The sequence below is a fragment of the Fusarium musae genome, chromosome 3, assembly GCF_019915245.1.
Source record: "Fusarium musae strain F31 chromosome 3, whole genome shotgun sequence".
In the NCBI taxonomy this organism is placed as follows: domain Eukaryota; kingdom Fungi; phylum Ascomycota; class Sordariomycetes; order Hypocreales; family Nectriaceae; genus Fusarium; species Fusarium musae.
Window position 1 is genome coordinate 4,509,487 of NC_058389.1, and position 27,666 is coordinate 4,537,152.

Consider the following 27,666-nt stretch of genomic DNA (forward strand, 5'->3'; position numbering starts at 1 on the left):
CATCACATCAATCAACAATCACAACAACAATAAGAGCAATCTTGACCATTCATAACCACATCTAAATCACACTTAGAAACTTTAAGTCTCACAACCAATCACAATGTCTTTCGATCTCAAAGGCCTCGTCCCCGCCCCCGTCACCCCCTTCACCAAGGATGGCAAAGTCGACTACGACGCCATCCAGCGTCTGGGTTCTTGGCTCGGCAGCATCGATGGCGTCAAGGGCCTCGTCGTGCTAGGCCACGCCGGAGAAGGAACTTTCCTCACCCAGCAAGAACAGGTCGACACCATCAAGGCGTTCGTCAAGTCCGTCGACAACAAGATCCCCATCATCGCTGGTATCACCGGCGAGGGCACTGAGGTCGCTGCCCTAGAGGCCAAGCGTGCCAAAGAGGCTGGTGCCCAAGCTGGTCTCCTGTACCCCTCGCATGGATGGTTGCGCTTTGGGTACCAGCCGGGTGCGCCCCAGGATCGGTACAAGGTCGTCTACGAGGTCTCGAAATTGCCTCTGATCTTGTTCCAGTATCCTGATAACACCAAGGCCACATACAACCTCCAGACTCTCCTTGACATCGCGGCTCAACCTGGTGTCATCGCCATGAAGAACGGTGTTCGCAACATGCGACGCTGGGACACCGAGATCCCCGTCTTCCGCCGCGAGCGCCCCAACGTCCCCGTTCTGACCTGCCACGACGAGTACCTTCTCCACACCGCCTTTGACGTGGACGGCATGCTTGTCGGATACGGTGGTATCGCCCCTGAGCCTCTCCTCGAGCTGATCAAAGCTGGCAAGGCTAAGGATTACGCTAAGGCGAGGGAGATTCACGATCTGCTTCTCCCTGTCACCAAGGCTGTTTATCACCGGGGTTCGCATATGGAGGGTACTGTTGCGCTGAAGCATGCGCTTGTTGCTAGGGGGATCTTGTCACATGCTACTGTGCGATCGCCTCTGCTGCCTCTTCCTGATGGAGCTGAGGAGGAGATTCATGCTGCTATTTCGTCCGCGACTCTCAAGAAGGTTGCTTAAACTTGTGGGGGGAATTGGAAAATAATAGCATAGCATAGAGCTTGTACTGTAGATTTAAAACAAAAGATTCTCATATCATCTGTTTAAAAAGCTTTCCATCTGTGACTTCTACCTAAAACGACCAAAGAGATTGACCGGCTGATACTATAGTTCAATTAAGATGGCAATCGCATAGTAAATCTTTTTTTTTTTTTTTTTTTTTTTTTTTTTTTTTTTTTTTTTTCGTCTCTTAGCATGGCTCAGAAGTTTTATGGTTGGTTTCACAAGATGTAGGAGTGTTAGTGATATAACTGTTGGCCTTTAGATTGGCTATTGGCATCGGATTTCCAACAACTCAATACCAGCTGAAGATCCAGAATTCGACCAAAATTCTTTGAACCTTGATTTCAAGTTTCAATTCGATCATCAGATCCCAAGTCAAAAACACAGATCGTCTGATGAACCTTCCACAAAATTCATCCCGCATCCGTAGCACAAGTAGCCAAGGCTGGCTAGGGCATGGGGTCATAGAAAATCCGGGGCAACTAGCTCACCCATGCTCTATAATATCCGAGCTCCCCGCACTCTCCCCTCCACATCTCGGATTCCTCCCCCTTCAACCTCGGAAACCCACCAAAATGACCACCCCAGTAACAACAACACCATTGTCCGAAGCATCAACGGCTACAAATGCAGTGAATCGGTCAAAACGCGTTCTACCTCTATCCCCAGATACAACCCGCGAGTCCGAGAATCGTCGGAAAGCTTCCAAGGTGAGTTATTATGTTCAAGACGGAAATATGTGCTGTTCTTACAGGAAGTAGGTTAGCCGAGCTTGTGATCACTGTAAACTCAAGAAGCTCAAATGCTCTGGAACTCTCCCTTGCGAAGGCTGTGTGAAGAGACGGCTGGACTGTCAATATGACTCTCTTTATCGAAGAGGAAGGCCACCGACGCCGCCGACCGTCGGACCACAGCGAGGATCTATGAGTTCTGTACCTCCCGATACCAATCCTGAACAGACAAGTTCAAGATCTACATCACAAGGAGACTCTGGCCTTGAAACAGCAGAGATTGAGGGTCAATTCTTTGATCCGACGTCGAATTTGACTTTTGTGCATCGTGCGTGGAAGAGATTAGCACAGCAGACGCAGCAAACAGAGTCGAGACCTGGAGTATTAACAGGTGCGGAAAACCTACAGCCTCTTATGTCTGCGGGTGATAAGCCCTTTACCACAAGGGGGGACTCGAGCTTGATGTTTGTCAATCAGCCAGAAGCTTTTGAGCTGTTCAACTACTATTTCGAGAACTGTGTTGTTACATACCGTGTTCTGAACAGACAATACTGTCAGGTATGGTTTGAAGCTGTAATCAACAATGTTCACAACGGACAGCCGTTGGACACAGGCATTGGCCATGCAAAAGCCGCGATAGTGGTTAATATTCTTGCCATTGCGAGTTTTCGACAGCACAGAATCACGGAACAGGCTTCACTTCCGGGTGGCATGTCTATAATGTCGCAGCAGAGCGAGCAGTACTTTCTCCAAGCATCTGAGCTCACTGCCCAAGAGACTGGCCTACCTCGACTTGAATCAGCCCAGGCGCGAGTTTTACAGGTTCTTTATCTCTTACAGACGTCTCGGATGAACCAAGCTTGGTATGTCTTTGGAAATACTGTGCCTATTGTTACGGCGCTTGGCCTGCATCGGAAGTCAACGCAATATCGAAATGGAGGCCGACAGCCCACGGATTACATCCTCTCCGAGTGCCGGAAGAGAACGTTCTGGGTTCTGTATACCATTGATAAGTATCTGGCTGTCGTGTTCGGTAGACCGAGATTTTATCATGATAACGATGTCGACCAGGAGCTCCCTGATAGTGTCAACGATGAGGATATGACACCACAAGGACCGTCACCCCTGGAGCCTGCCATGGACTGCCATGTTGACTCATTAATCTTTCACGCGAGGTAGGGCAACCCTAACAAGATAAATCTATCCTTACTTATAAACTATCAGGATAGCAATTATCATCGAAAATGTATCACGGCAAGTGTATTCACTCAAAAAGATGCCACCCGAGGAACGCCTTGCCGCAGCACAAGGTTTCATCCAACAACTCCACGAATGGCGTCAAGCTCTTCCTCCCCATCTCGGCACCGTTCGTCCCTCCAGCCTAATCCCCATATTCTCACGGCAAGCCACCGCTCTGAAGCTTGCATACTGCCACGCCGTAATGCATACAACCCGGCCATTCCTTCTTGATCACTCAGAAGACTGCAGTCCTGCATTAAAAGCTTGCGTGACACAGTGCATAAGCGCAGCAAAACTCGCACTAGAAATTGTCGACGGCATGTTCTCCGAGAAATCAGTCCTATTCCATGCTCTATGGTGGATGCCCTACGTAACCTTTTGCGCATTAGCAGTGGTGTACGTATGGGACATTCAGCAAAGGAGCAACACAACCGCTGATCCTGGCAACGCAATGCTATTCGACCTCGCAGAGAAATGCCAGAATCATCTAGCAAGAACTATCGCTGCTGAGTCCGCAAGTCGCAGATACAGCATCATCATTGAGGAATTGCGACAGGAAGCGAGACAAGGACCACAGCATGCTACAAGGCCATCGCAGACAATTCAATGTCAGCAGGAGTCACTCATTTCGAGTGAACACGAGTCGGGTACGAGTATAGATGAGTTGGGTTCCATGTTTGACGATCAGGATGAAACGAGTTCGGGGTTACAGTCTATTATGAATCCATTGAGTCAGTGGCAGCCCACTGACTGGTTGGATCTTGACTCTTCGGTATGTACTAAATTCGGATGTGTCAAAGTGAACAGGACTAATGGTTATGATAGGCCTTCACCTTCTTCTCTCAGCTTGAAGACTCAATGCTCTATTAGTAATACACAAAGACATTACTCAGTTGATTCAATCACATCCTTCTGCACCACGTCACTAGATAGGATGGTAGTACGCTATGAGCCACAGTAAAAACAAGCTTGGCTTCACCATCTAGGCCCCAAACCCACCCTTGCTTTATCATGAAGACTCTTTGCTCTGGAATACCTAAGCTATATTCTCAGTGAAGAATTCAAGGACCCGTCGACAGTCGGCTCTTTGGACCCTCTCAGGCTGCATCATTTCCTCTTTAACAAATGTCAGAAATTTCACAATAACACTTGACGTCGTCTCGTGCTGTGCCTGCGAGATAAGCTTTGCAATCCACTCATCTCACATATTAGTTGATTTGATCCCGCAAAACTTCTAATAAACATACCTGAGATACGCTTGGCTTCAGTATGGAAATCTCCACTGTACGAATATTATTAGAGTCCAGCCTACAAGTGTTGCTGTTTATCCGCCGCCCCCGGACGTGTAAGGATAACCGGTCTGTTTGTGTGTCTAGTTCGGAGATCGATGTCGTCTCTCCGCTAGTATATTCATACTCACGGTGGTGTTGGAAGAAGTTGCTTTCGTAGTTCCTTATATTTTCCTCTTTGTCGCTGGCGACAGATGACTCTTGTGTCCTTGCAAGTCGATATTCGTCAACCGATCCATGTGGGAGAATAGCCCAGGTGAGAAATTCCGAAAAGACACAACCCATGGCCCATACGTCAACCTTTCTTGATATAGTATGGTTAAAATCGTACTCGGGCGGACGATAGATTCGAGGGCCTGCAGAACAGCCTGTGGCACTCTCCCTGGATCTGGAAGCCAGACTGTGGAACTCCATAAGGCCACAGTCGGCTAGCTTGAGTGTTCCAAGTCGGCTTGTTTCTGTGCCCTGACTGAAGTAAAGGATGTTGGATGGCTTGATGTCCAGATGTAGACCATAGTCTTTGTTGAGACCCCCCTCACTCTGATGGATAGAGCCAGTGCGATGGTAATGGATCGTCTCAAGGGCTTCGACGAGGCCTCGGCACTGGTCCAGTGCCCAACCAATAAGCTCGTGTGCGCGTGAAGGAAAGCTTGCAGGAGCTGTGCGGATTGGGTGCTTCCGAGTTATGAGATCTTCCAAGCTCCCACCTTCAGCCCATGGGAAGATGAACATGAAATGACAGTCAGCTACCTCAACCGCCGCAACCAGTTCTACAAGGTGCGGTACACGTCGAAGCTTCCGAAAGGCGGTCAGTTCTTGCCGGAAAGCTGTTTTGATATGCTCGATGTCTGGTCGAAGACTCTTGAGTGCAAATACGTTATGGCGAGTCTAGCATTGTATTTTGAGTTCCTTTGTCACACAGGATACAAGGCAGAGCTGGACTTACTGAATGGTAGTGGTCTGGATGTATCTGGAGTCTTTCAACAGTACCATATCCCCCCGCCTCGACCTTTTTGTCAAGAGATACCCAGGGCATAATGGTTCCTTTATCGAATCGGTAGTGTACTTGCCCCTGGCTTTCTGAGCTGCCAAAGTCGAAAACAGGGACATGGACGGACCACTGCTTCTAGCAGAACAGCTCAATCATATCACTGTCCTCCACGGAGTTTCCAGAGAAGAGAGCTTCCGTGGTTGTACAGCGACGGGACCATAATTTTGTATTCTGTTCGTTTGAGCTGAGAGGCAAATCGGCATCAAATATACCGGCATTCCAGAATCTGTCAATATAACTGGCTTTATTGATCAGAACCAGGATACAGAAAACCTCTCGAGCGGGCTTCCTGGTGCTGCAAACATATTCAGCGAATTTCATTGCATCAGAATGGATGTAGCATCGGAGAAGTTGTTCGTATACGGCAACTTGGTTGCAGATGCTCTTGATAGCTTTGGCGGGAAGAAAGACTGGTCTGTGGCTGTCTTTTTCTCGAAATAGAGAAGACTTTAGGTCGTCCTTCAGACGTTCGCTTGCCGGTTCGCTCATTTTCTATGGTTGCAGAAAGTTGAAGTTGTATGAAGATGCTGCGGATGCTCTCTCAACATGCACTCTCCCTGGTTCTATCTCGGCCATTGACTTGATTATGTAGGGAATTGGAGGTTAGATTCACGGTGGGAAGACCGATGATGATGATTCAAGGAGAGGTGGCTCATTCGTCTATGTTCAGTGACTAAACTCAAGGCCAGACCTTGATCGGAAGTGATGCACAAACGTCTCAGCAGTGACGACTTGAATCTATGAACAGTGAGCAACAAACTTTACTTGACATGCATTCACGCAGGCGAATCCTGAACAGGTAATTAAAATGGATAATTATGTTCAATGGTCTTGCGTACTTACATGTTGGGTTAACCTAAAGTCTATCGATATGTAGATAAAATGGCAATTTGTTTTCACAATGTATTCTACCAAAATTCTTCAGGAACAACCTACATAATATCATTGAAATTTTCTTAAACCATGCAGCTTTCTAAGGCCATGCTCTTGTCTCTTCAAAAGATCTCTAGTCCCTGTTGATTCCCGAAATGGTTTACAGATGGACTCTTTTGATTGAGACTTCAACGACATATCTTTGTCCTTCATAGATAGAATAAATCAATGCTATTGCTACCCTGCTCATTTGGGCGCATCTCGCATCACAATCAACTTCCTGGCCTATTACAGTGCTTCTTTTCATAGATAGAAACAGATATTCAGCTTGTAGGCTTAAAGCGTCTCCTCATATGATTCCGGATGTCGGTAATTTGAACCTAGAAGCCGATCAGTTAATTAGTGTGCCATATACACAAGCGCGTTGGCTTGAAGGAAACAAACCTCACTCAACTCTTCCTTTACCATGACCTTCCACTGGCCTCCTAGATTCTATTACAGCCAGTGAGACATGAACAAGATTTTCACGATGGATGGCACCAACCTGCACAACTTTATAGTTGCCATTGCCAAGGTGCTCATCGAGCTTTTGCTCAAGTCTCCTCTGGCTTCCATACTCTATCGACAAGAATTGCGCAAACATCCCATTTTGACTCATTGTCTCTTGGTGGCTGGCAGTGGCTGGTATATAGTGGTCCAGTGAAAAGTAATTGAAGGAAATGCCAGATTAGTAGCTGGCTGTCTTGGCCTACTTGTACTTCCATAAAAACAGGTAATACTACTTACTCCCTGTGCTCTAGTACTCTTTGCATAGGACAGGTCGCTTACCAGCCAGTGGGATGAGGATTTTCACTATGCTGTGTTTGTGTAACAACAGCAGATTTTCCCTGATTACGCCGAGTGGTGTAACAAATACAGAAAACGGGCATTTGTTCGAATGCACAGTAAGTGTCGGATGGCAGTGGTTTGTCTTTTGCGTAATCTGTTGTGTGCTCAGATGCTGATCAAGTACATTGATAGAAACAACCGTTTAATGCCAAGTCAAGGAGCAAGCTCAAGGACAAATAAGCGTGCCTGTTTCAATGACAACACTGAATAGTCGTAACCGCTAGTTCTTTCAAAGACTCAACAGGGAATAAACTGACTGTTGCCATGGAATCAAGTCTATTACCAGCATAAGCCATAACCTGTCCGGCGACTACTCTCCCCACTTAGAGTCTCACACTACCATGCATCAGATTAAGCAAGCTCCCGATCGATCTCAGCAGTAGATGAAGATCCTCTCAGAGCGCATGCATAAAAGACAAGCATGGTGAAAATAGTCAACCCAACAGCAACAACGACATAAACCCAGAAGTACGGCGATAACATATCGTTCCCCTCCCCGTCTTCCTTTGTCCACTGAAAAAAGCCCATAGAGAAGAAAGTCTGTTCAAGGTTAGAGATTAACAGCCAAAGCTGCTGTCTCACTTACCGAGACAAAGGTAGCAGGAAGAAAGACCATGCCCAGCATGGCGATGGACTTCATGAGACTACCATCGAGACGTGTCATTTGGGCAACCTCAAGATTCACTCGGGATATCTCCAGGTTTATTCTTGCGTCTTTGCGGCCGATACTGTTCAGTTCCTGCAGCATCTTAGCTGCAAGTCTTCACTTACAACCTGAAACGTACCAGCTGTGTTGCCAAGGTGAGGCCATCCATGATGTGAGTGCATTGTCTTATGTACTCATCGTACTCATCAACAAGGTCCTGAAGCCTTGTATTCAGTCTATCTCCCACCTCTTGGAGTTTGCGCAGTCTAGTCTGGCTGCTCGGGACTTTGGCTGCAACGGGAAGGCCAAAATCAGAATCGCGAAGCTCATCAATATGATCGATCATCTTGCGGAGCTGGGTCTGCCAGTTCTGTAGCCCGATTCTTAGGAAACTGATGTTCTGCCACAAAAGTACGGCAGGCTCTTGTTCTTCTTGCGATTGGTGCGAGTTTATCTTTGGTTGTGAAACAGGCTTAGCAGCCTTTGAGTGAATGAGTCTTGATACCAGTCGAAAGTACGATGTCAAACACCCTACTTTCATCAGCGGTGCGATGACATCGACTTTCTCGTTTCCGGAGCTCACGGAACTTTCTTTCTCGTTCATTGATCGGAGGTCCTGGTGGGCAAGATCGTGAATTCGCTGGACAAACTGCGTCAGACACTTCCTCACTGTGCCGATGTGCCTCTCCCTCTCGAAGCCAGCAAATACTACCGGGAGAACCATTGGGTGGAAGACGTCTCCGTCGAAGTTCTCCAGTTGACCGTAGATGAGCTCAGAATCGGTAATCAACTCTCCGTAGAGCTTGCGCTTGGACAAATCACACCCATACCAAACTGCATTTGTTGTGAGACTTCCAGGAAAGAAGGTCACAGAGAGGGCCATATCTCCCTCCCAGGAAGCGGAGGTCCTGCAATTGTAGACTGCAAAGAAGTAAGAACGACTGTTACGAGATATGACACACTGACTGACCGGTAGACGGGATCTTCGCGCTCGCGAGGCTCCATGTGAATGGGAAATGGATGAAGGCACAGCTCGTATTGCGATTGATAGCCCGAACAATAGATCCATGGACTTTGAGCTTATTGATGATGTTTTCAAATCCTGTCTTACTAAACGGGAGCTCATCAAGGGAGTCGGTTTTCGAGGCAATGACCAAGTTTATGCTCGAACCTTTCGTATCCTGGCTCCATTTGCAAATGGTCTAGAAGGCTCTCAGTATAATTCACTCGATCAAGGGGAGGCCACTCACATCCAACCATTGACCGATGTCATCGTCACACGCAAGAAACTGTCGCTTGGTTTGCGGATTCGGGCCGTTGCTGGAAACGAAAGAACAGGGATCTTCGGGTTGGGTAGCTTCAGTCGGCTTCGAGATTTGGAATGCTTCGTTGGGCTGTGGCGAGAAGTCGAGCAGATCCCAGTCGTGCTCCTGTAGCTCGGATCTTCTTGTGATCCATGACATTTTGGCAAAGAGGTTTAGGTAGATCCGCTTGAAAAGTTGTTGACTATGTGGTGTGTGGTGTGTGGTATTGTTTGTGGGTTAAGTTGAGTGCTTCACAAGTTTGGTCGGGCACGCGGCTTTTAAGGCTACACCGAAACTCAGCGCCGGCTATTCACTCTACTGAAAGAGGTGACACAGTGAGGCATCAGAAGATTTGGCGTGATACAGTCCATCTTGCAAGCCCATTCACGAGTCCCATTGTTCCTGGTTGTAACTGAATCTCCTTGGCGGCGTACGTTTCACGACCTCCTTTTCCTTAGGGACACGGCACCATTTGTCTGTGAACATGTAAACATCAAGTCCTGAGAGTGACACAGAGGGCCATGAGACTCAACATCAACGCCTGGCTGTGCAGTGTGTCACCTACGTAAATAATATGCTTGGGCAGTCCAGGTGTCACAGCTATTCCTCTCCCCCCAGTTCATGCAGAACCGTGATACTTCAAGTGTTGCCTCATTTTTTGGCACAAGCCGCATACTAGCATATTGTTTGGCTGCTCAAGCCAAATGGGGGAGTCAAATTGGGTGCTCCTACTATGTCCCTCACTGCTCACACTAGGAGGTGAAGTATAAATATCACAACCAGGACTCTTTTTCCAAGTAAACCACCTCAGATATGTGATATGGTCAATCAAGATCTTTCTGCAAGCAAGTTATTCTTGTTTTGATACTGATTCATGAATTGAAAATCCCGAGAATATGATCCAGCAATTTCTGACTTTCGAATACGGAAACAAGAAGAGGCTTAAGAAAAAGCTTGACGATTACTTTGGAATTGACAACTATGAGGTAGTTGAGGTAAAGTTCAAAACTATGCAGTTTAATGGGTACTTCTGGGTCCTGACCATTATAGCGGTCTGGCAACCAATGGCAGATCATGGTACCCAGAAAACTAGAGGAGGTTGGTGGTTCTGACTTCATCTATCGTCTTTGAATTTGATACTAATCACGCGACCGCCTTTCAAACCGAAGTCGAAGAAATCCAGGAACGCATGAAACAGCACTACAAGTCTACGACCTAGCACCTCTCTGAAAAGGGGGCGGGCATGGCAGCGACTCGCTATCGGAAGTAATGGATCTCAGCACGCACAGGGCATTTCGTCACAGAACAGCCACGAGGAACTGCTCCAAATCAATGTCAAGTCAGTCCTCTTTCATAGCATACACTAGCTTTGAGATAGCATAACGGTTCTACACAATACACAAAGAAACAAAGTGCAAATATTTAAGTATTCCAGTCGCAATTGACGACCAGATAATACAGGGACACTTGAAAGTCACTGAGCTTGAACATGATACGCTGAAGAACCAATTCGAATATGCATTGCTTCCAAAGGGAATAAACCAACAAGAGCGGTTTCTTCCAATCGGCTCCCTTCACTCCATTTGCACTCGAACAATGATCTGACTATTCCAGCAAGATTAATCAGACTCAGATACCCAGGCTGAAGCCCAGTGTATCACAAGTACGTAAATATCGCGTTATTCAACTTAAGTTGCGTCTGATCTAACTGCCGCAAGTGGAGTTCAAACTTAGACACGAAATATATCGCAAGAAAGGACCAGCGTTCCTCACAGGGCTCCTAGAGTTCATCAAAGATGAGATGCTGCACCCAGAGAGGGAGGATAGAGCTGATTGTGAGAGGGTCCTGGACTATTTTGATAAGTACGTAGATGAAAAGGTATCCAGAAACTGGGGAATTAACATATAAAATTATCAAAAGTATTCAAATACCTGTTAACTTTGAGTTCACCAGTAACAATACTGATAAGAATCATAAGGGTGAAGGGTCAAAAGATATAGATGATATCGTTAATAAAAGTAGATCACTTATAATTATCAAAATACCACAGATTTAAGCATCATCAATCCCGTTGTTTCCATCCACATAAATCTGTCGGTAAGACACTCGACCTTTCATCTGGCTCCACCAAGTAAGTAGATTTGCGTGAGCGTCTAGAAGGGTAGGCCAAACTCCATCTTGCAGGTAGTGCATATACGGGATATAGAAAAAGTCAACTAGGGTCACAGTCTATGTATATGTGTTAGATGCTCTGTTGCAAGACTCGAATTACAACCATACTGACCGAGCCAGCCATGAAAGGCTGTGTGCTGAGCTTTTGGTCAAGGAGTCTCAGCACTCGTTCAAGTTTCACTTTAAGATCCTTGACTACCTGCTCCTTGGGCTCTTGGTTCATGAATTGCCTGCCAGGAGCTGTTAGCTTCCATTCTTACCGTCGCCTCGGCAAGCTACTCACGATTTGAAGTAGACTTCGAAAGCCAGTGGATTTGCAACAGCATCGAAAGAGGTCAATTCGATGGATGCAGCTTCTTCGAACTTGGCCTTTGCAACTTCACCATCGGGTATGAGTTTATTGTCCAGCCCGCCATACCGATCTGCGAGATATCGAGCAATAGCGCGAGACTCAGTCATACCAAGAACTGGATCATGCGAGTGGTCCTGGAGGCAGGGGACGGCTCCAAAAGGGTTGATCTTAAGAAACTCCGGCTTCTAATACAGTGGCACAAATCATTAGCTCGCCTGTTTGTTGAGAGAACATCAGCATTACGAACCTGCTGCTCACGTTTGATAATATCCACCTCATGAATGTCAGTGATGTCAAGACCCAGCTCAAGAATTACCAATTGCAGTCTCTGAGGGCAAGGGAACCGACGATCGGTATAAAGTGTCAACTGAGACATTTTCGTAGCAATGAGCAACGTAGTGATGAGCTGAGATGAATGGGACTTTTTGATGGGGTTAATACATAGAATTTAGGAAGCCTATTAACCATTTAAGTATACGACTATTGGAGAACCCCCTTCAGCATAAACCAGTCTGAAAACGGGTCTGTTAAAGGCATCATCGACGCGTAGACTCCAAGTCTCCAACTCCTCATAGCTGAGGGGCTCTACCCGCAATTTCAGGCGCCATACGCACGTACGCAACCAGTAGTCGTCAAAAGTGCCGCACCAAGTGTCTCAAGCACACGTATACCAATGAAAGTCTGGAGTAATTGGGATTTCAGTTATTAGGCGTTGGATGCAAGACTCTAGCCGATCTCGGCTATTATCATCTCAAAACAAGACGATACCGGTGAACCCCCCCCCCCCTGTATAGGCAGCCGGGTATACGACACGCTCAACAACAAGACCGAATTTGGCAGCTGTGACAGAAATGATCTCAGGTGTGAATAAATTCCAGTCGATGTTCTACGTTGAAAATACTGCTATGGCTGCACTGTGACGTGCCTGGTGATATGCAAAGAGTTCTAAACCAAGGTTGGTGGCTCGGGTCCAAACGGTGATACCATCTTTCTTACGCTGGGCTTCAGGGCTCATGAAGACCTTCTTTAAACGTTAAGGTTTAGTGAAACTAGTATCCAGAAAACGGTTCAGAACACGCTGGCGCGCTATGGGCATCTAGTTGCGGAAGATCAAGCCACTGCCAATGCCCTAGAAAGCCTTATCAGACTATAAAGGATATACAAAAGCCCTCTATAAAAGAAGCATATACCAGTCTAGAGAAATGAGCATCGGACCTAGGAAACAATGGAAAGGCTGAGACGTTGGTACCATATCACAACACTGTCACCATATCACTATACTGTTTGTATAAGTTAAGGTTTAGGATGAAGCAGGTTGAGGAGCATGGATACATCTATACTAAAATATGGGCAAAGCGACTGCGAGCTCGACAACTGTGGAAAGAAGACGCAATACACCAAGAGTTTGAGGAGAAGAGGGGTTAATACAATGAAGTTAAGCAAACGCATTTGATAAAAGGAGAAGTAGAGGGAATCCAAGCATACTCTGAGGTGGAGTCTGACAAGGGAGGTAGACACCTGAGAAGGATTTTAACAGATCTATTCAGAGAGCATCCCCCAGCGTTGTCTCCGTGTTAATGTCCTTGCACTGAACCATGCTGACAGAACTCCGCATGTTACCAGACCTGAGAACAGCTAACCTACAATAACGACTTTTGACCGTAATATTCATTTGCAAGGATAGTCTGGTAGATATTGTTTATGGCGAGTTTGTGATAAGCGCTGCGGAGGATGGGATGTCGAGATCCAGATATATTGCTTACCATAATCAGCTTCCGAGCCAAGTCCCGGACCATTTACTTGCATTTGACTTAATGATGCTTTGCTGCCTGGGAACCAACAGATGTCTAAATTATACTAACTTAGACTTTAGAGATACTTGGATATATGCCTTTTAAAGCTAATATATAAATTTAAAACAAGAAATACTCGCATTTAGCCCAGAGGGAAAGAAAAGGAGAATATTGGTCCAGATGGCAAAAACACAAAACGCCCATCTGATAGGACAGGTGTTGATGTGAACTGGAATAAGCTAAAAGCAAAATGTTGGACGAGGAGGGAATTGAACCCTCGACCTTTCGCAGATGCATGGAGATGCGAAGCGAACATCATACCCCTAGACCACACGCCCTAAGTATACTAACCGCCAAACTTTTAGCGTGTATATACTCAAACCCCTAATCCCCACTCAGCAACCTTAATCATACTCTCCAGAACATCAGCCTTAACCAGAGCATGATCTCTAAATGTTACCCTACAAGCCAACGAATGCATAAACAACTGCAGATCTCTCTATTACCCAGTCAATTACAGTTCCCCAGTCTCGGCCTCTTCCTAATTGTCTCATCGACATTTGCCAAGCTCATCACCCGACAACTTTATCCCCCAACTAGCATGCAATTTCATCTCCTTTTGCCATTATCGATGCATCACACACGGAAGAAGGGATTTTTGTAAGCCCAGTGATGACCTCGCAATGACAGCCCTATCACAATACCTCACCATCCATTGGCTCGGACGACTCACCCGGGCGGTTCACCGTCACCCTTTCGCCCCGCAGTCTTTGCTCAATACACCTAAAACATACGCATATTCAAATCAAAAGGATGCTTGGAAGGATTCATCCGGAAATGACAGAACGACACTCTTGTATACCCGCGTGCGCACACCGGTTTCCCCCACGCATTTGGGAGGGCTCACTGTCAACCCTCCCAGGGGTGCTTGTGCTTCTCGTTTTTGCAGCGGCTGCCAAGCTTTAAATAACTAATGGTTTCTCGCATTCTCCGGGTGTTTAGCTTGAAAAGCCGGTTCCAGGTGAACGGTTGATGAGCTGAACGGCAGGGGGGAAAGACATTGACAATCCCGGTGCAACCCTCTTCTCCAAAATGTTAGATCGGAAATGAAACCAACATCTTGTGTTTGAAGCTTATGCTTATTTCATCTTCCAGAATTATTCCATAAGGTCTGGGGAAGATGATTGTGGGTGAGATGAGGTGAAACGGAGCTGACATATACACGACGCTAAATGGCTGGCTATATTTACTTGCCGAGGCTGTTTACCGTGTTTATATCAGCCCAGTCTTAGGGTTAGTCAGGAATAACATGATTCAAGTCTCAGCCAGTCAGTCTACACCCTGGTCTCCATAACTCAGGCATCACTTCACTCAAATGAACGGGAAATTGCAGAACCGCCCCCCACCCAAACCCCATGCCATGGTTCTACCCCAAAAATGCTAGGCTGCTCGTTCAGGCTCGCTCGTATGTCTGACCCCGCAAAATTCGCGGTAGCATGTCATGTGGTTTTAGATCTGGCATATGTCTAATACAAAGATAGAAAACGATCAGCGCTTTAAGCATAAGCTAGCACCACCATCAGCCGGTCCGTTTAACCGCAAGAGTTGGACCGAGAGCAGCATCTCGGCTCGAGAATCCGTTTCAACTCTGGGGGACTGTCAACCTGAGCTAGGCCGGGGTTTGGCTGCATGCGAGCGAATCGTCGGTGTCTGTGTGGTCGGCCGCTGACGGGAATGTCACGTCGTGATGCAACATCAACAGCGGTCGAAACCAAGTATTTTGCGGAGACTCCACGTTTCCCCAGACAAAACTCCATAATTAGCCTATATACGGAGAATTCGGTTAAGCTACCGCTAGGTTCATAATGTCTGTCTCTATCTTATCTACACGCGTACGCGGGGGAAGAGGAGAAGTTCATGTATAATATGATCTACAATGCCCCATTGAAATTCTCTTTTTCGTTTCCCATCCTCTCAAGCTTGGTTTCCTCTACTACCCTGGAGATTGGCCCTTGAATAGTACTCAGTCGACAAGCTAAGAAGAGCCAATTCGCCAACATGGTCAATGTTGGTAGCGCCGCTGACCCCGTCGTCACTCGCCTCGTCGAGGAGGACAAGGTGCCATGGTACAAGAAGCCCAATCTGCGCATCATGTACGTTTGGTTGTTCTTCTGCTGTATGGGTGTTGAGATGACCTCTGGTTTCGATTCGCAACTCATCAACACGCTCCAATACTCTCAGAACTTCCACCACTGTACGAATAACCTACAAATATAAGGAGGCTTGGTTCAAAGCTGACGGGTTTATAGATCTCGGTGACGGACGAAAGAACGACGAAGGCAAGTGGGCCATCGAGCCTGGTCTGCTCGGCTTTGTCAACTCTTCCTACCAGCTCGGCTCTATCTTTGCGGTCCCATTTGCGCCATGGTTCGCTCAGCGATTCGGTCGAAGATGGTCGATTATGCTTGGTTCTCTCATCATGGTTGGCGGTGCTATCATCCAGGGATTCGCCCAGCACGGTATGAGACTTCTGTTCCATCCAATATTCGATTTACTGACGAGTTCTCAGTTGGCATGTACATCGTTGCCCGCATGATTCTTGGAGCTGGAATTCTCTTCTGTATTATCTCTGGTGCCGCCCTCATCGGTGAGCTGGGATATCCCAAGGAGCGTGCTGTCCTCACATCTCTGTTCAACTCATCCTACTACATCGGTCAGATTCTCGCCTCTGCTATCGCTCTGGGCACTACTCCCATCACCACCAACTGGTCATGGCGTCTGCCCTCTCTTCTGCAGATCGTCCCCTCGCTCATCCAGATCTCCACCGTCTTTCTCCTCCCCGAGTCTCCTCGTTTCCTCGTCTCCAAAGACCGCGAAGAGGAAGCCGCCCAGGTCCTCATCAAGTACCACGCCGAGGGCGATGCCAGCTCCCAGCTCGTGCAGGCTGAAATCGTCCAGATCCGAGAGACCATCAAGGCCGAGATGGAAGCCTCCAAGCAGTCCTGGTTCGAGGTTATCCGCACCGCCGGTATGCGCCGTCGATTTGTTGTCACCATCTTCATCGGTCTCTTCACCCAGCTTTCCGGCAACACTCTTCTGAGCTACTACTCTGGTGTTCTTTTCGGCATGATGGGTTTCGAAGACGACTACACAAAGACTCGAATCAACCTCGCTTATGCTTGCTGGAGTTTCCTCAACGCTACGATCATTGCTTTGATCGTCACCCGCTTCAAGCGTCGACACATGTACATGCTTTCCGCTACTCTCATGCTGTGCGCTTTCATCGGCATGACTGTATCTCTCGAGAGAATTCAAGCTATCCCTGAGGGCGAGAAGAACAGTGCTCCTGGTGTTTCCGCTCTGTTTTGGTACTTTGCTTACTCGCCAACCTACGCCATTGGAAACAACGCTCTCACATACAGTAAGTCATTGGCCACCGTTTTCAAGTCCAATCTAACAGTCTGCAGCCTACCTGGTTGAACTCTGGCCCTACGCGATGCGAAGCCGTGGTATCGGTGTTCAGCAGATCTTCGGAAAGCTCGCCGGTTTCTTCTCCACCAACGTCAACTCGATCGCTCTCGATGCCATCAAGTGGCGATACCTGGCCATCTACTGTGGCTGGATCTTCTTCGAGTTCTGCATCATCTACCTTCTCTACCCCGAGACCAGTGGCCGAACCCTCGAGGAACTTGCATTCCGTATGTTGTCTTGCTCCCGTTGCTTTAGTTGGGAAATTCTAACAGATCATAGTTTTCGAGGACGAGGAACTCAAGGAGAGGACAGTTGCTGCTGTCGAGAAGCAGATCCACTTTGGAGACTCAAAGGGAGAAAAGTCAGACGAACAGCAGACTCAAGTGCAGACCCGCGAGGTTGTTTAAACGGTTACTATGTTGAAAGGGAGAGACTTGTTTGGTCTCGATACTTGTTAGCGCTATCAGGACGATCGTTCATGAATACCATATTATTGCGACCGCATGTTTTGGTCAGCAACAGCGATTTACCGTCAAAGAGTACACTTCTAAAATCAATGTGATGTCTGAAAGTGAGTCGGGGTGAAGGGCTCAAGACAACTTAGGCTCCAGCACAAAATATCATACAACAAATGGGCCTCAAGTGTCACGACAGCTAGCAACAGAATATCATATTCTGAAAAGGATGATAGTATATCAAGTGGTGGTTGAGGTCTTGGTCTTAGGTCTCAGGAAGATTTTCTCAAGATATTCTCAGCTATAAACTAACTACTTACACCCTCTGCAGCACGTAAATTAACAAGCAATTGAAAAGGCATGCGCATATATTCCGTTCCTTTATTCGTCGCTCATTCCAGCCCAAGAGCGCCTTGGAGAAGCTTCAAAGCCCCAAACAGCTGATTGTCATGATATCTCCTCCCCACAAGCTGAAGATTGATAGGAGCTCCTGTAAAGTTCCCACTCTCCCAAAGCTCCTTCACATGAGCGCACTCGGGTCCCAGCGGCTGATAATCCGCTTCGTATTTCTCGCCTCCCTCAACCTTGAGCCCCGTAGGGAAAACCAAACCGGGGCAGTCAAGATAGTTCCACAGAGCTGTGTACATAAGATAGAAATTTGTGTCGTGAGTCGTAGCCGGACCAACGCCAGTTGGACAAAGAATAACATCGACATCCTGACGCTCCCAATCCTCTGCAAAGGAATGTCGGAAATCGAGGCATGCTTTGCGTACGTAAGTCATTTCACCGGCAGTGAGCATACCTTTGGGAGCGGCGGTCTTCCAGATCCAGTCGGTGAGAGGATAGATTGGCTCGCCTGTTGCGAGGATCGCATCACGACTTGGAATGCCGCCATCAGGGGAGTAGGCTTGTCTGATTTCGTCCCAGGCCTGTTTGATACCATATGGTAGGAATGGCTTGACCTCAATAAGTCCTGATAGTCGAGGGTCTGACAGAAGGTCACTAGCCCACGACAGGGTACGCTTGAGAGGTGGTTGAGGCTGGATGAAGCCATCGTGTGTCATGATGCCAACTTTGAGGGGGCGTCCAAGGGTCAGGCCCAGCTGTGTCGACAAGCCGGTCCAATTCGTGGGGACCAAAGTCAGGTCTCTGATATGTGGCTTGACAGCAAGCTGAAGACGCATGAATAGGTCCATGTCGCGTGCAGATCGACACATGGGACCTGCGTTAGCCAAGACAGTGAGTTCAGCAATCATTGGCCCATGTACCAAGTCCCTTGTTGACAGGATACCACTCGTTGGCTTATATCCATAGATACCACTGAACGCAGCAGGGATCCTAATGCTGCCTCCAATGTCGGTTCCAATGCCGAGGACGGAGCCCTTCATAGCAATCAAGGCTCCTTCACCACCACTGGAACCTCCAGATGTCAAAGTGGTGTTGTGCGGGTTCAAGGCGCGGCCCCAAGGCGAGTCACTTTCGCCATGCATGAGGGCCTGGGGTTGGTTCGTCTTACAATAAAAGACTGCGCCGGCCTTGCGAAGGACAGCTGGAAGGGGAGAGTCATGCTCGTCGTACTCAGCCGTAGCCAGAATACCCAACGAGGCGAACGTGCCGGCCAAGGGAATATGATCCTTGATACTGACGGGTACGCCATGGAGCGGGCCTATCGTGGTTCCATGCTCTGCTAGATACTCATCCATTTTCGTAGCTTGCTGGATAGCCTCATCATAAAACCACTGAGTAAGACAGCAGGTAAGCTGATGGGCGATAATCGCGCGCTTGCAAAATGCTTTCGCAACAGCCACAGAAGTATACTTGCGTCTGGCGATAGCCTCAGCAAGGCCAGTTGCATCATAGTCTTCTGTAATGGCTACTTCTTCGTCTGTGAGAATACCACAGGTAGAAGGGATCTTGGTGACATCGAGAGGGGTGTCTTTAAAGAATTCAGGGCCTAGACAGAACTCGGCGGGCACTTTGTCGGCGAGTGCTTTGAGAACAGCAGCACGCTTGGCCTCGTGCTCTGGTGTGCCCTTTGGCACTGGTACAGGGTTGTTGACTTGCATGGCTAGGGCGATTGAGCAGGCGGATGATCGAAGTATGTGCCAGTCTTGAGTTTTGGTAGAATGAGCGTCAAAATGGGTGCAATATGGATAGAGAACTGGTGAGTAGCAGGTCTCTCTTTATAGCCATACGCGATCACATCCGCACCCCGGAGGACTCTCTACAACTTGAACAAAAGCCATTCGGAAATACCAACGATTGGAGAGTTGAGATGCAGACAGTGGATAATCCAATCAGGCGTATTTGCGCAATAGTGCATGTAACGATCGCTGAGTGAAGCATGACCGAGGCCCCTGGGACTCAACCTGGAAGCTGGCCACCTAGTCCAAATTCGTCTTGACATCTATCTACTGAGCCAATCATTTGCTTTTGCGAGAAATGCATGAACTAAACTAGCGTGAGCGAATGAAGCGTATCATTCTAAGCTTCATGCTTCACTAGTGTGCTTCCCCGCAAGCTTGCTTGGGTTCGGCTGGGACGGGTATGCACCATGGATGATAGCTTATCTTGAGCTGAGGCACTTGACCCTTGAGTCTGGGCCTTATCGATCCTTTGACTAGTTGATCAAGTGATACAGATAACCATTTCCATCTTGTACGGGGGGAACAAGCCATTGGCCTTCTCTCTCTTACAAACATCCCTACGACTTCAGGACATCCCAACACAGCGTCGGAACACGGCTTACTTCAGTCAATTACCCCAGACTCATATCCACTATGACCGCAGGTTCTCAGCGGCCCAAGCTGCGTGCCAAGACGGGTTGCCTTCCATGTCGACAACACCGCATCAAGTGCGATGAGCGAACTCCCGTCTGCCGAGCGTGCCGTGCCTCACGAGTCCCGCGCGATTGTCAGTGGCCTGTGGACAAAGACCTCATCGACCGCCGTTTCAGATCATGCCAGATTCGCGATGCGGTACAAGCTCATCATCATCAATCGCCCACTTTGTCTTCTGTAGTGACATCGCAGCTTCTGCTGGCTGACTGCGTGATCGCTCGTAAACGGGAACGCGATGACATCGAATGGACACTCTTTCGCGAATTCGGACACCGGGGAACACCACTTCTTTTACTGCCAAATTGCAGTTCTGTCTTCCATAAGACATGGTATACAGCTATACATACTATCATGGTGTCGCGCAAGACTCTGTCTTCTGCTCTCATGGCATGCGCTACATCCTTCGTTTCTATAAGAGGAGGACCGCCAGGCATGTGTCATGTCTCTCATCAATACTACACCGACTCGTTATCTCGGCTGGCAGAATCGCTCTGTCAAGGCTCACCAGAGAAGGACGATGACATTCTTATCACCATTGTGCTTCTGTATGCATTCAACTTCATCTCTGGCTCCTCCTCATGGGATGATCAACCTCAGCATGTCACTGCTGCCATCAAGATCATCAGCTTCCGTATACTCAACTCGAGAAGCACCGACCTTACGACTTTTCTCCGTCTGGCACTCGAGAGTGTGTTGTATCAGGTCTTCTTATTAAATAACGGTCTTTGGTCCAGCGCAAATAGCTACGTGTCCCTCCAGTCGCTGAACTCGGAGTTTTGGGCTCTCTCAGAGAAGCTCTTGGAGAATCCTACGAGCCTCGATTTTTCCCTGCTGAGTATCAATAGCCCCGTCCTTGGTATGCCCTTGGCTGTGATGCGACTCGCCACATTTCTCGGCCAGCTTTGCCTTGGAAGAGAATCCGCCAACATGGAAGATCTGGTGAAGCTTCAGACCGAGGTCGCAACATGGGAGGAATTCGCCCTGCAGGCGGTGGAACAGACCGATGCGTATGATGTGCTGAACAGAGACGCCAACTGCCTATACGCGATGGTGGCTTCTATCCTCATGCAACATCTCATTGCCTTTGGTCCAAACACAGGACTTCCCAGAGTATCTCACACAAGCAGTTGGCGAGCCTGTACAGCACTTCAAATCCTGTCCAGACGTGCCGAGGATCATCGCTGGTCTGAGTGTTTTATGGGGACTTGGCCTGTATACGCCCTTGGGTTCTTGCTATCTGAGGGCAAAGATAGAGATATTGTGCGGCGCGACATGCAACGCCGGCGGGAGCTCACAGGCTTCTGGATAGTCAAACGGTTCCAGGAGGACTTGGAGAGGTCTTGGGCTGGGCTCGAGGCAGACTCACCGTCAGCATCGGTCAACTACGATGTCCCCGACACAGGTGATGCCGCCTCCATGGAGTCTACCATTCCAATCATGGCGTTTTGAAGCAAAGATGTAATGGAGTGTGACTTGAAGACAAAGTGAGAGGCAAGATTCGACGACACATCTTTTATGAGCCTGGTGCCTCTCTACTATCGGCTAGGGGGCACTTACTCTGGTTAAATCTACATCACGTCAATTTTCTGCGACTCTGTAGCACTTTTCGTAGCCAGCGACTGATCACCCCTGTTGAACCTTGGGATTTTGAAAGCCACTGTCCCAACCATCCCATATGATAACTCCGTGATCAACTCAAACCTTGCACCAGGTTAAGTCAGCAGTGACCATGGCAGTCTCTTCACAATATTATCATTTTTAAATTTAATGGATTTTGTAAGTTCAACAACCCAGACATCTTTCTGCTCCTATTGGTGTCCTGCGAAACCTAATAGCCTTCAAAGTTCACGACTCATCAACCTTCTCGTCATTCTAAAAACACTAAAATTTCCCAGGCTATATATCCCGCAGGACAGGACTTCCCTCTCCAGACAGCTTCTCACGACATCAGTAGTCTGGGTCATCATGAGTCTCATTACCCTGCCCCAGGAGCTTCTCGCCGAGGTTTTCTCGCTTGATCATGGCTTGTCCAGGCGAGATCTTAAGTCACTTAGACTCACCTGCCGCCAAATGTCTACCGAAGCCTCGCGCACTCTTTTCTATCAAGTTCGAATTTCCCTTCTTATTCATGATTTTCGGCACTTCTTCGAGCTCTCAGAGTCTCCGCTTGCGTCCCTGGTTCGAGTTCTCGTGTGGGAAGAGCTTGCGTTTGACGTTTCCAAGTTCCAACATCCTTGGTATACGCCCCCGGTGATTTTGAATGAGAACGGAGATAATTTCAAGAGTTTCTCCAGAGAGATGACTGAGCTCGTGTCTTTTCACTTTCCGGTTGGCTTCCAGGATATATCAGCCTTCGCCAGGCACCCAGACCCCGTTGCCGCACATATGATGCAACGTAGCCGACGTCCAATTCCGAAATCGAAATCTCCAGATGAGTTTTTATCTGCTGTTCGCAACAACATGCCCAATCTACATACTCTGGTCTCAAGGCCCATGGATGGCCAGCGGTGCCTTGAGATTCCCTCCTTGGATTTCTCCATGACCATCAGCAATCTCAAAGGTATTTTACAAGGACATGGGACAAATATAAGATCCAACACTGGCTTTACGGGTTACTTGATGCCGCTACTCGAATCTTTTGCAAGTCAACCCAATGACGAAGTGCCGACAAACAAGATTACCCGTCTGTTCTACTCAGATGAGGATGTCGATCCCGTTTCAGCGCTCCTCCAAATGAAGGAGCCTACGAAGCTTAATATTTTCGAGCATCTTGTTCGCTTGGATCTCTGTCTCTGTAGAATGTCTACCCTGACTCAAACTTCCAGAGGGTTTACGGCTTGCCTTGCGAACGCGAAAAGCTTGACGAGCTTGAAAATATGTAACGAGAATGCTTCCATTCCGTTCAATCCTACTGTTATTCCCACACTGCCCAAGCTTATGAGTGTGGAATTTGTGAAAATAACTAGTAGTCTTTGCTTTATGAGAACGCCCCATGGTGTGCAATTCCAGAATGCCTTGATCTCCGGGACTATCAGTTTCATCCGGCGCCACGCGAAGACACTAAGAAGTTTGTGCCTCACTTTTTCGGGAGTCAGAGTTTTCTTTCTTACGGAGCTCGCGAAGTTGAATTCGTTGCAGTTGGATAGGCTCGTTATAGCCTCAGCAGACGACATCAATAACGACGACGAAGACTATTGCAGCCAGGTCACCTACCTCCGCTCGTCATTCGACAGAGAAACTCATGAGCATCTAGATGAGCAGTTAGTTCTTGCCTACGTCAACCGAGCGGATGACCTCGATCAGAAGATACCACTGCCACCTCACATAGGCGAAGAGACGCAGATATCTACGCATTCACTGGTCTTCGACACAACCATTTGTGAGCTTTCAGCCTTCCGATACGCGTAAACGAGCATGGGATTGCCCATAGTTTTGGGCCCCGAAGGATCCAACATTTTGAGACGGGGTTAGTTGTGGGTTCACTTAGGCTATGGTCGAATTGATACCACTTCACCTCTGCTGTGTACCTTTTTCAAATTCCCTTATACTCCTAACCGAAATTGTTATATATATATATATATTTGATAAATTTTCTTACACAGATTCATACAGAATTGCCTGACTGTAACATGCCTCAAGTGGTTTAACTATTAGCATTTCTAAGCAATACAAGTATAGGGTGAGCAGACGTGTTATACACGCGGTTGGCTACGTCACCTATCTCAAGTATGACTGTCGGTCCATTTCAAAGTCAGTAAGAGTCTACGCAAGATCTAGGCAGCAGTAAAAAGGGATAAAATTAAAGAAAAGAAAATTCAGCTCAGCCGTCTGTTAATAAATGGAGTGGAGAGAAAAGCACTTTCATATGCGACGTAATCTAGGCGTCGTACTCTGTATGCCAAGACTTTCACATGCACAGCCACAGATGGATACGCCACACGCCACACATCAGTCAATTCTCGAGGAGGCAATAAAACTCAAGACATCTGCTGGATGCTAAGTAATAAAAGACTTTAGTAGCATAAATATCTAAGGTACTTTATAGAGAATTAGCAACGGTTTGCGCTAGAATAATTATCTACAGCAAGTTACCTCAATCTCAGAAGCTTTCTCTATAATACGACTCAAAACTTTGGTGATATCAGGAAGAAAACAAACTGGTTAATGCCCAGGCTAAGGTCTCCATAAGTTATTTTGTCACTTGGACATGTAGGGATGTCTCTGTTGAGGGTGGCGCAGTAAGTACTGTATGACGCTAGCGCACGCTGGGCATCACTTGGTCGCCTCCAGGCCTGAAAGACGCTTGGCAGCCGCGCAACCTTAGCCATCCGGTCACAGAGGCAGCCAAGAAAGAGCGAACCAAAGCCCGAGCGCCATAACTTATAAATGACGAAGCCCTTGGCTCAAAATCTTGCCTTTTCAACCCCCTCTTATTCTACTTCTATTATACAAAAATGCGCCCTTCGCTTGAATCGTCGCTCGGCGATCAGGGCCTTGCTACTGAGCAACGAAGCCTGCTAGACCTTATCGACAAGCTCCAATTCGCACAGCTCGATGATGTCAAACTACCCCAAATCGTCGTCGTCGGCGATCAATCCGCTGGTAAGAGCTCGGTTCTCGAGGCTCTCACCGGTACACCGTTTCCTCGCGACGCCGGCGCCTGCACACGCTTTGCGACAGAGATTCGCATGCGACGAGCGAAGGAGACGAAATTAAAGGTTTCCATCATTCCCGACAAGACACGACCTTACAATGATCAAGCTCGCCTGCTGCAATGGGGCGGTGATGTCACCGGTGACACACCCTTCGATGCGATGATGCGTGACGCAACAGAGTTGATTGCTCCCAAGAGCATTCCTGGTCGCTTCGCCGCTCGCGATATCCTCGTCGTTGAGAAGGAGGGCCCCGACATGCCACTTTTGACTCTGGTCGATCTTCCCGGTCTTGTCCGTGTCGCCAACCGCGATCAATCCGAGTCTGACATCCAAACCATCGAAGCCCTCTCCGATCGATATATGAAGAGCTCTCGAACTATTATCCTTGCTGTTATCGGCGGAAACAACGATTATGTTCAGGCTCCTATCCTCAAGAAGGCCCGCCACTTTGATCCCAAGGGATCACGCACAATCGGTGTCCTCACCAAGCCCGATATGACTGAGCGTATTGGTCTTGAGGAAAAGTTCATCGAGCTTGTAACCAACAAGGACCAAGAAAACAACTTCAAGCTCGGCTGGTATGTCCTGCTCAATCCTGGCCCAGGCGAGCAATGGCAGACTCCCGAGGACCGCGCCAACCGAGAAGCTGAGTTCTTCTCTCGCGGAAAATGGGCAACCCTCCCACCAGAGATGTGGGGTATTGGTGCTCTTCGCGCGAAGCTGAGCACTCAGCTCCAGCGCCATATCGGCAAGCATGTCAAGACTCTTCGCCGCCAGATCCAGCAAGCTTTGGAGGGCTGCGAGAGCCAGCTCAAGGCTATGGGTGTTGGCAAGGATACCCCGGAGGAGATGCGTTTCCAGATGGGCGAGCTCTTCACAGCATCCAACAACCTCGTCACCCCTGCGGTGAACGGTAACTACAAGAACCCTTTTGGTGAGCGATTCTTTGCTAGGCAGTCAAGCCCCAAGGGTACCCCATCACAGAAGCTCCGAGCTCGCATTCGTGACGAGAGTGAGCGCTTCGCTCGAAGGTTCCGACAGCACGGTCGTAAGGTTACGTTCCAGAAGAGCCAGCCTCCCGCCGCAAATGGTGTCAATGGTACGAATGGCCCTGCCGAAGGCAATGGCCTTCCCACTCCAGGCACCGTTGGAGACCGCTCAAAGAAGGATTTTGCCGAGTTTGAAGTTGAGCCTCTTCTCCGACAGATCCGGGGTAATGAACTTCCCCTAGACTCCAACCCTCGAGCCCCCTATATCCTCTTCCAGGACTACTCCAGAAACTGGCCTGTTCTTGCACAAGAATACAAGGACAACGTCGGTGTTATCTGCAACGAGTTTCTTGCGGACGTTATTGACCACGTCTGGCCCATGCGGATGCGTGATCCTCTTCGCATGCACTTTCTCGAGCTCAGAATGAAGGATCTCGTCGAAAGCGCCGACACCGAGCTTGGACGTCTCACTGACGATATGGAACTCGAGATCCAGCCTTTTGACCCCGAGTACGAGGAGCGTCTTCGAAAATGGCGTGCCGAGGCTACTGAGAACGGCGGAACCTACACAGAAGCCGAAGAGGTGTTGGAGAAGATGCTTATTTACTACGACCTTACTGCACGCATCTTTACACGCAACGTCATTACTCAGGTCGTCGAGCGTCACCTTTTGCTTGGTATGCTGCGACTGTTTAATCCTATTGAGATTCTTCGCATGCCTGATACTACCATTGAGGCTATCGCTGCCGAGAACAAGGAGACCCGTGAGCGCCGCAAGGCTCTCCAACTGCAGAAGAAGGCTATTGAGGAAGCTAGAAACATCTGCGCCAGCCTTGCTATGCGAAGCGAATTACGAGCCTACGAGGATGACGACGACGATGCAGTAACGGATGACGAAGAGCAGACGCCTAGAGAGGTAAGCCGTCGTCAGGTTGGAGCGCCTCAGAATGGAGCACCCCAGAACGGTGCACCTCAAGGCGGTCTCCTCCAGGCACAACCTGTCCCTCAATCAAGCCGCAACGACTCCACCCGCCGAAACCGCGATAGTCGGGACGAGCGCACTGAGCGGGAGGAGCAGCGAGCAAGCCGACCTCCCATCCCGACTCAGGACTCCTACCAGAACGGCACATACCAGGCCAACCGCGACTGGGAGCCAGTGTATCATCCCCAGCAACAGGCAACTGTACCCGGCCATGCTCCCCCACCACCACCTCCTCGTCCCTCAAAGGTAGGCCTTGGAGAGACAGAGTCTTACTATGACAACGCGCGTCGCCAGGATTCCTACACTGAGAGTCCCGGACGAGGGGACGGTCGCCGAGAGGGCGCGAGGCATAGACTTGTGAACGCTATGCGAATGGGAAATTAAAGAGTTTTATTACTAGAAGAGACGGATTAGATGATGCGTGGCGTTGGGAAGGGACTTTTGATATCCTTGTGTAACGATGCGTTTATGGTTGAGTTATTGACGGGTTTTGATAGATAGGATACCAAGAATGATTTATTTATACCCCAAGCTCACGACCCTAAACATGTGCTGCCCAGCATGAGTTATGTAAATGTCGCCTATTATTCGAAACTTATCTATATATTTGTGATTTTGCTGTCGGCACAGTGCTTGGCTGGTCTTGATCTCGCTGTTTATCATGTAAGTCACTGTTCCGATTACTTGGTTGTCGTGGCCTCCATCGTTATGAAAGCCAATGAAAGACATCCATATCGTGTAGCTTGAACTAGAGGGGCTTGTTCGGACGTCACGAGCAACATAACCGAGAAACCTGGCCAGGGTCAATGTCCTAAATTTATTGCACAGCCCAGGCGAAGGACACATGGATGGTACAAGGCAGA

The 27,666-nt window shown here is 48.4% G+C and overlaps 9 protein-coding genes and 1 non-coding gene across 10 annotated transcripts; 6 read left to right on the forward strand and 4 right to left on the reverse strand.

Annotated features, from left to right (window-relative positions):
* Window positions 1-103: 103 nt before the first annotated feature.
* J7337_004821 (uncharacterized protein) lies at window positions 104-1,030 on the forward strand (the record flags this gene model as incomplete). The annotated part of the gene is made up of 1 exon (XM_044822510.1): window positions 104-1,030. One exon carries the CDS (start codon window positions 104-106, stop codon window positions 1,028-1,030), a length of 927 nt encoding a protein of 308 aa, XP_044683843.1.
* A 617-nt stretch (window positions 1,031-1,647) lies between these two features.
* J7337_004822 (uncharacterized protein) lies at window positions 1,648-2,982 on the forward strand (the record flags this gene model as incomplete). Its single annotated transcript, XM_044822511.1, has 2 exons — window positions 1,648-1,782; window positions 1,834-2,982. 2 exons carry the CDS (start codon window positions 1,648-1,650, stop codon window positions 2,980-2,982), a joined length of 1,284 nt encoding a protein of 427 aa, XP_044683844.1.
* Window positions 2,983-3,079: 97 nt separating this feature from the next.
* Window positions 3,080-3,912, forward strand: J7337_004823 (uncharacterized protein; the record flags this gene model as incomplete). Its single annotated transcript, XM_044822512.1, has 2 exons — window positions 3,080-3,814; window positions 3,868-3,912. The coding sequence occupies 2 exons, from the start codon at window positions 3,080-3,082 to the stop codon at window positions 3,910-3,912; spliced, it is 780 nt and encodes a 259-aa protein (XP_044683845.1).
* Window positions 3,913-7,494: 3,582 nt separating this feature from the next.
* Window positions 7,495-9,252, reverse strand: J7337_004824 (uncharacterized protein; the record flags this gene model as incomplete). Its single annotated transcript, XM_044822513.1, has 5 exons — window positions 7,495-7,683; window positions 7,730-7,882; window positions 7,929-8,697; window positions 8,756-8,991; window positions 9,040-9,252. 5 exons carry the CDS (start codon window positions 9,250-9,252, stop codon window positions 7,495-7,497), a joined length of 1,560 nt encoding a protein of 519 aa, XP_044683846.1.
* A 2,084-nt stretch (window positions 9,253-11,336) lies between these two features.
* On the reverse strand, window positions 11,337-11,994 carry J7337_004825 (uncharacterized protein; the record flags this gene model as incomplete). The annotated part of the gene is made up of 3 exons (XM_044822514.1): window positions 11,337-11,496; window positions 11,550-11,803; window positions 11,866-11,994. 3 exons carry the CDS (start codon window positions 11,992-11,994, stop codon window positions 11,337-11,339), a joined length of 543 nt encoding a protein of 180 aa, XP_044683847.1.
* Window positions 11,995-13,665: 1,671 nt separating this feature from the next.
* On the reverse strand, window positions 13,666-13,749 carry J7337_004826. Its single transcript has one exon. It is a non-coding gene; the product is annotated as a tRNA-Ala (tRNA).
* Window positions 13,750-15,469: 1,720 nt separating this feature from the next.
* On the forward strand, window positions 15,470-17,289 carry J7337_004827 (uncharacterized protein; the record flags this gene model as incomplete). The annotated part of the gene is made up of 5 exons (XM_044822515.1): window positions 15,470-15,665; window positions 15,721-15,930; window positions 15,981-16,832; window positions 16,879-17,109; window positions 17,162-17,289. 5 exons carry the CDS (start codon window positions 15,470-15,472, stop codon window positions 17,287-17,289), a joined length of 1,617 nt encoding a protein of 538 aa, XP_044683848.1.
* A 440-nt stretch (window positions 17,290-17,729) lies between these two features.
* On the reverse strand, window positions 17,730-19,403 carry J7337_004828 (uncharacterized protein; the record flags this gene model as incomplete). Its single annotated transcript, XM_044822516.1, has 1 exon — window positions 17,730-19,403. One exon carries the CDS (start codon window positions 19,401-19,403, stop codon window positions 17,730-17,732), a length of 1,674 nt encoding a protein of 557 aa, XP_044683849.1.
* A 714-nt stretch (window positions 19,404-20,117) lies between these two features.
* On the forward strand, window positions 20,118-21,626 carry J7337_004829 (uncharacterized protein; the record flags this gene model as incomplete). Its single annotated transcript, XM_044822517.1, has 1 exon — window positions 20,118-21,626. The coding sequence occupies one exon, from the start codon at window positions 20,118-20,120 to the stop codon at window positions 21,624-21,626; it is 1,509 nt and encodes a 502-aa protein (XP_044683850.1).
* A 3,005-nt stretch (window positions 21,627-24,631) lies between these two features.
* Window positions 24,632-27,187, forward strand: J7337_004830 (uncharacterized protein; the record flags this gene model as incomplete). The annotated part of the gene is made up of 1 exon (XM_044822518.1): window positions 24,632-27,187. One exon carries the CDS (start codon window positions 24,632-24,634, stop codon window positions 27,185-27,187), a length of 2,556 nt encoding a protein of 851 aa, XP_044683851.1.
* Between the last annotated feature and the right edge of the window lie 479 nt (window positions 27,188-27,666).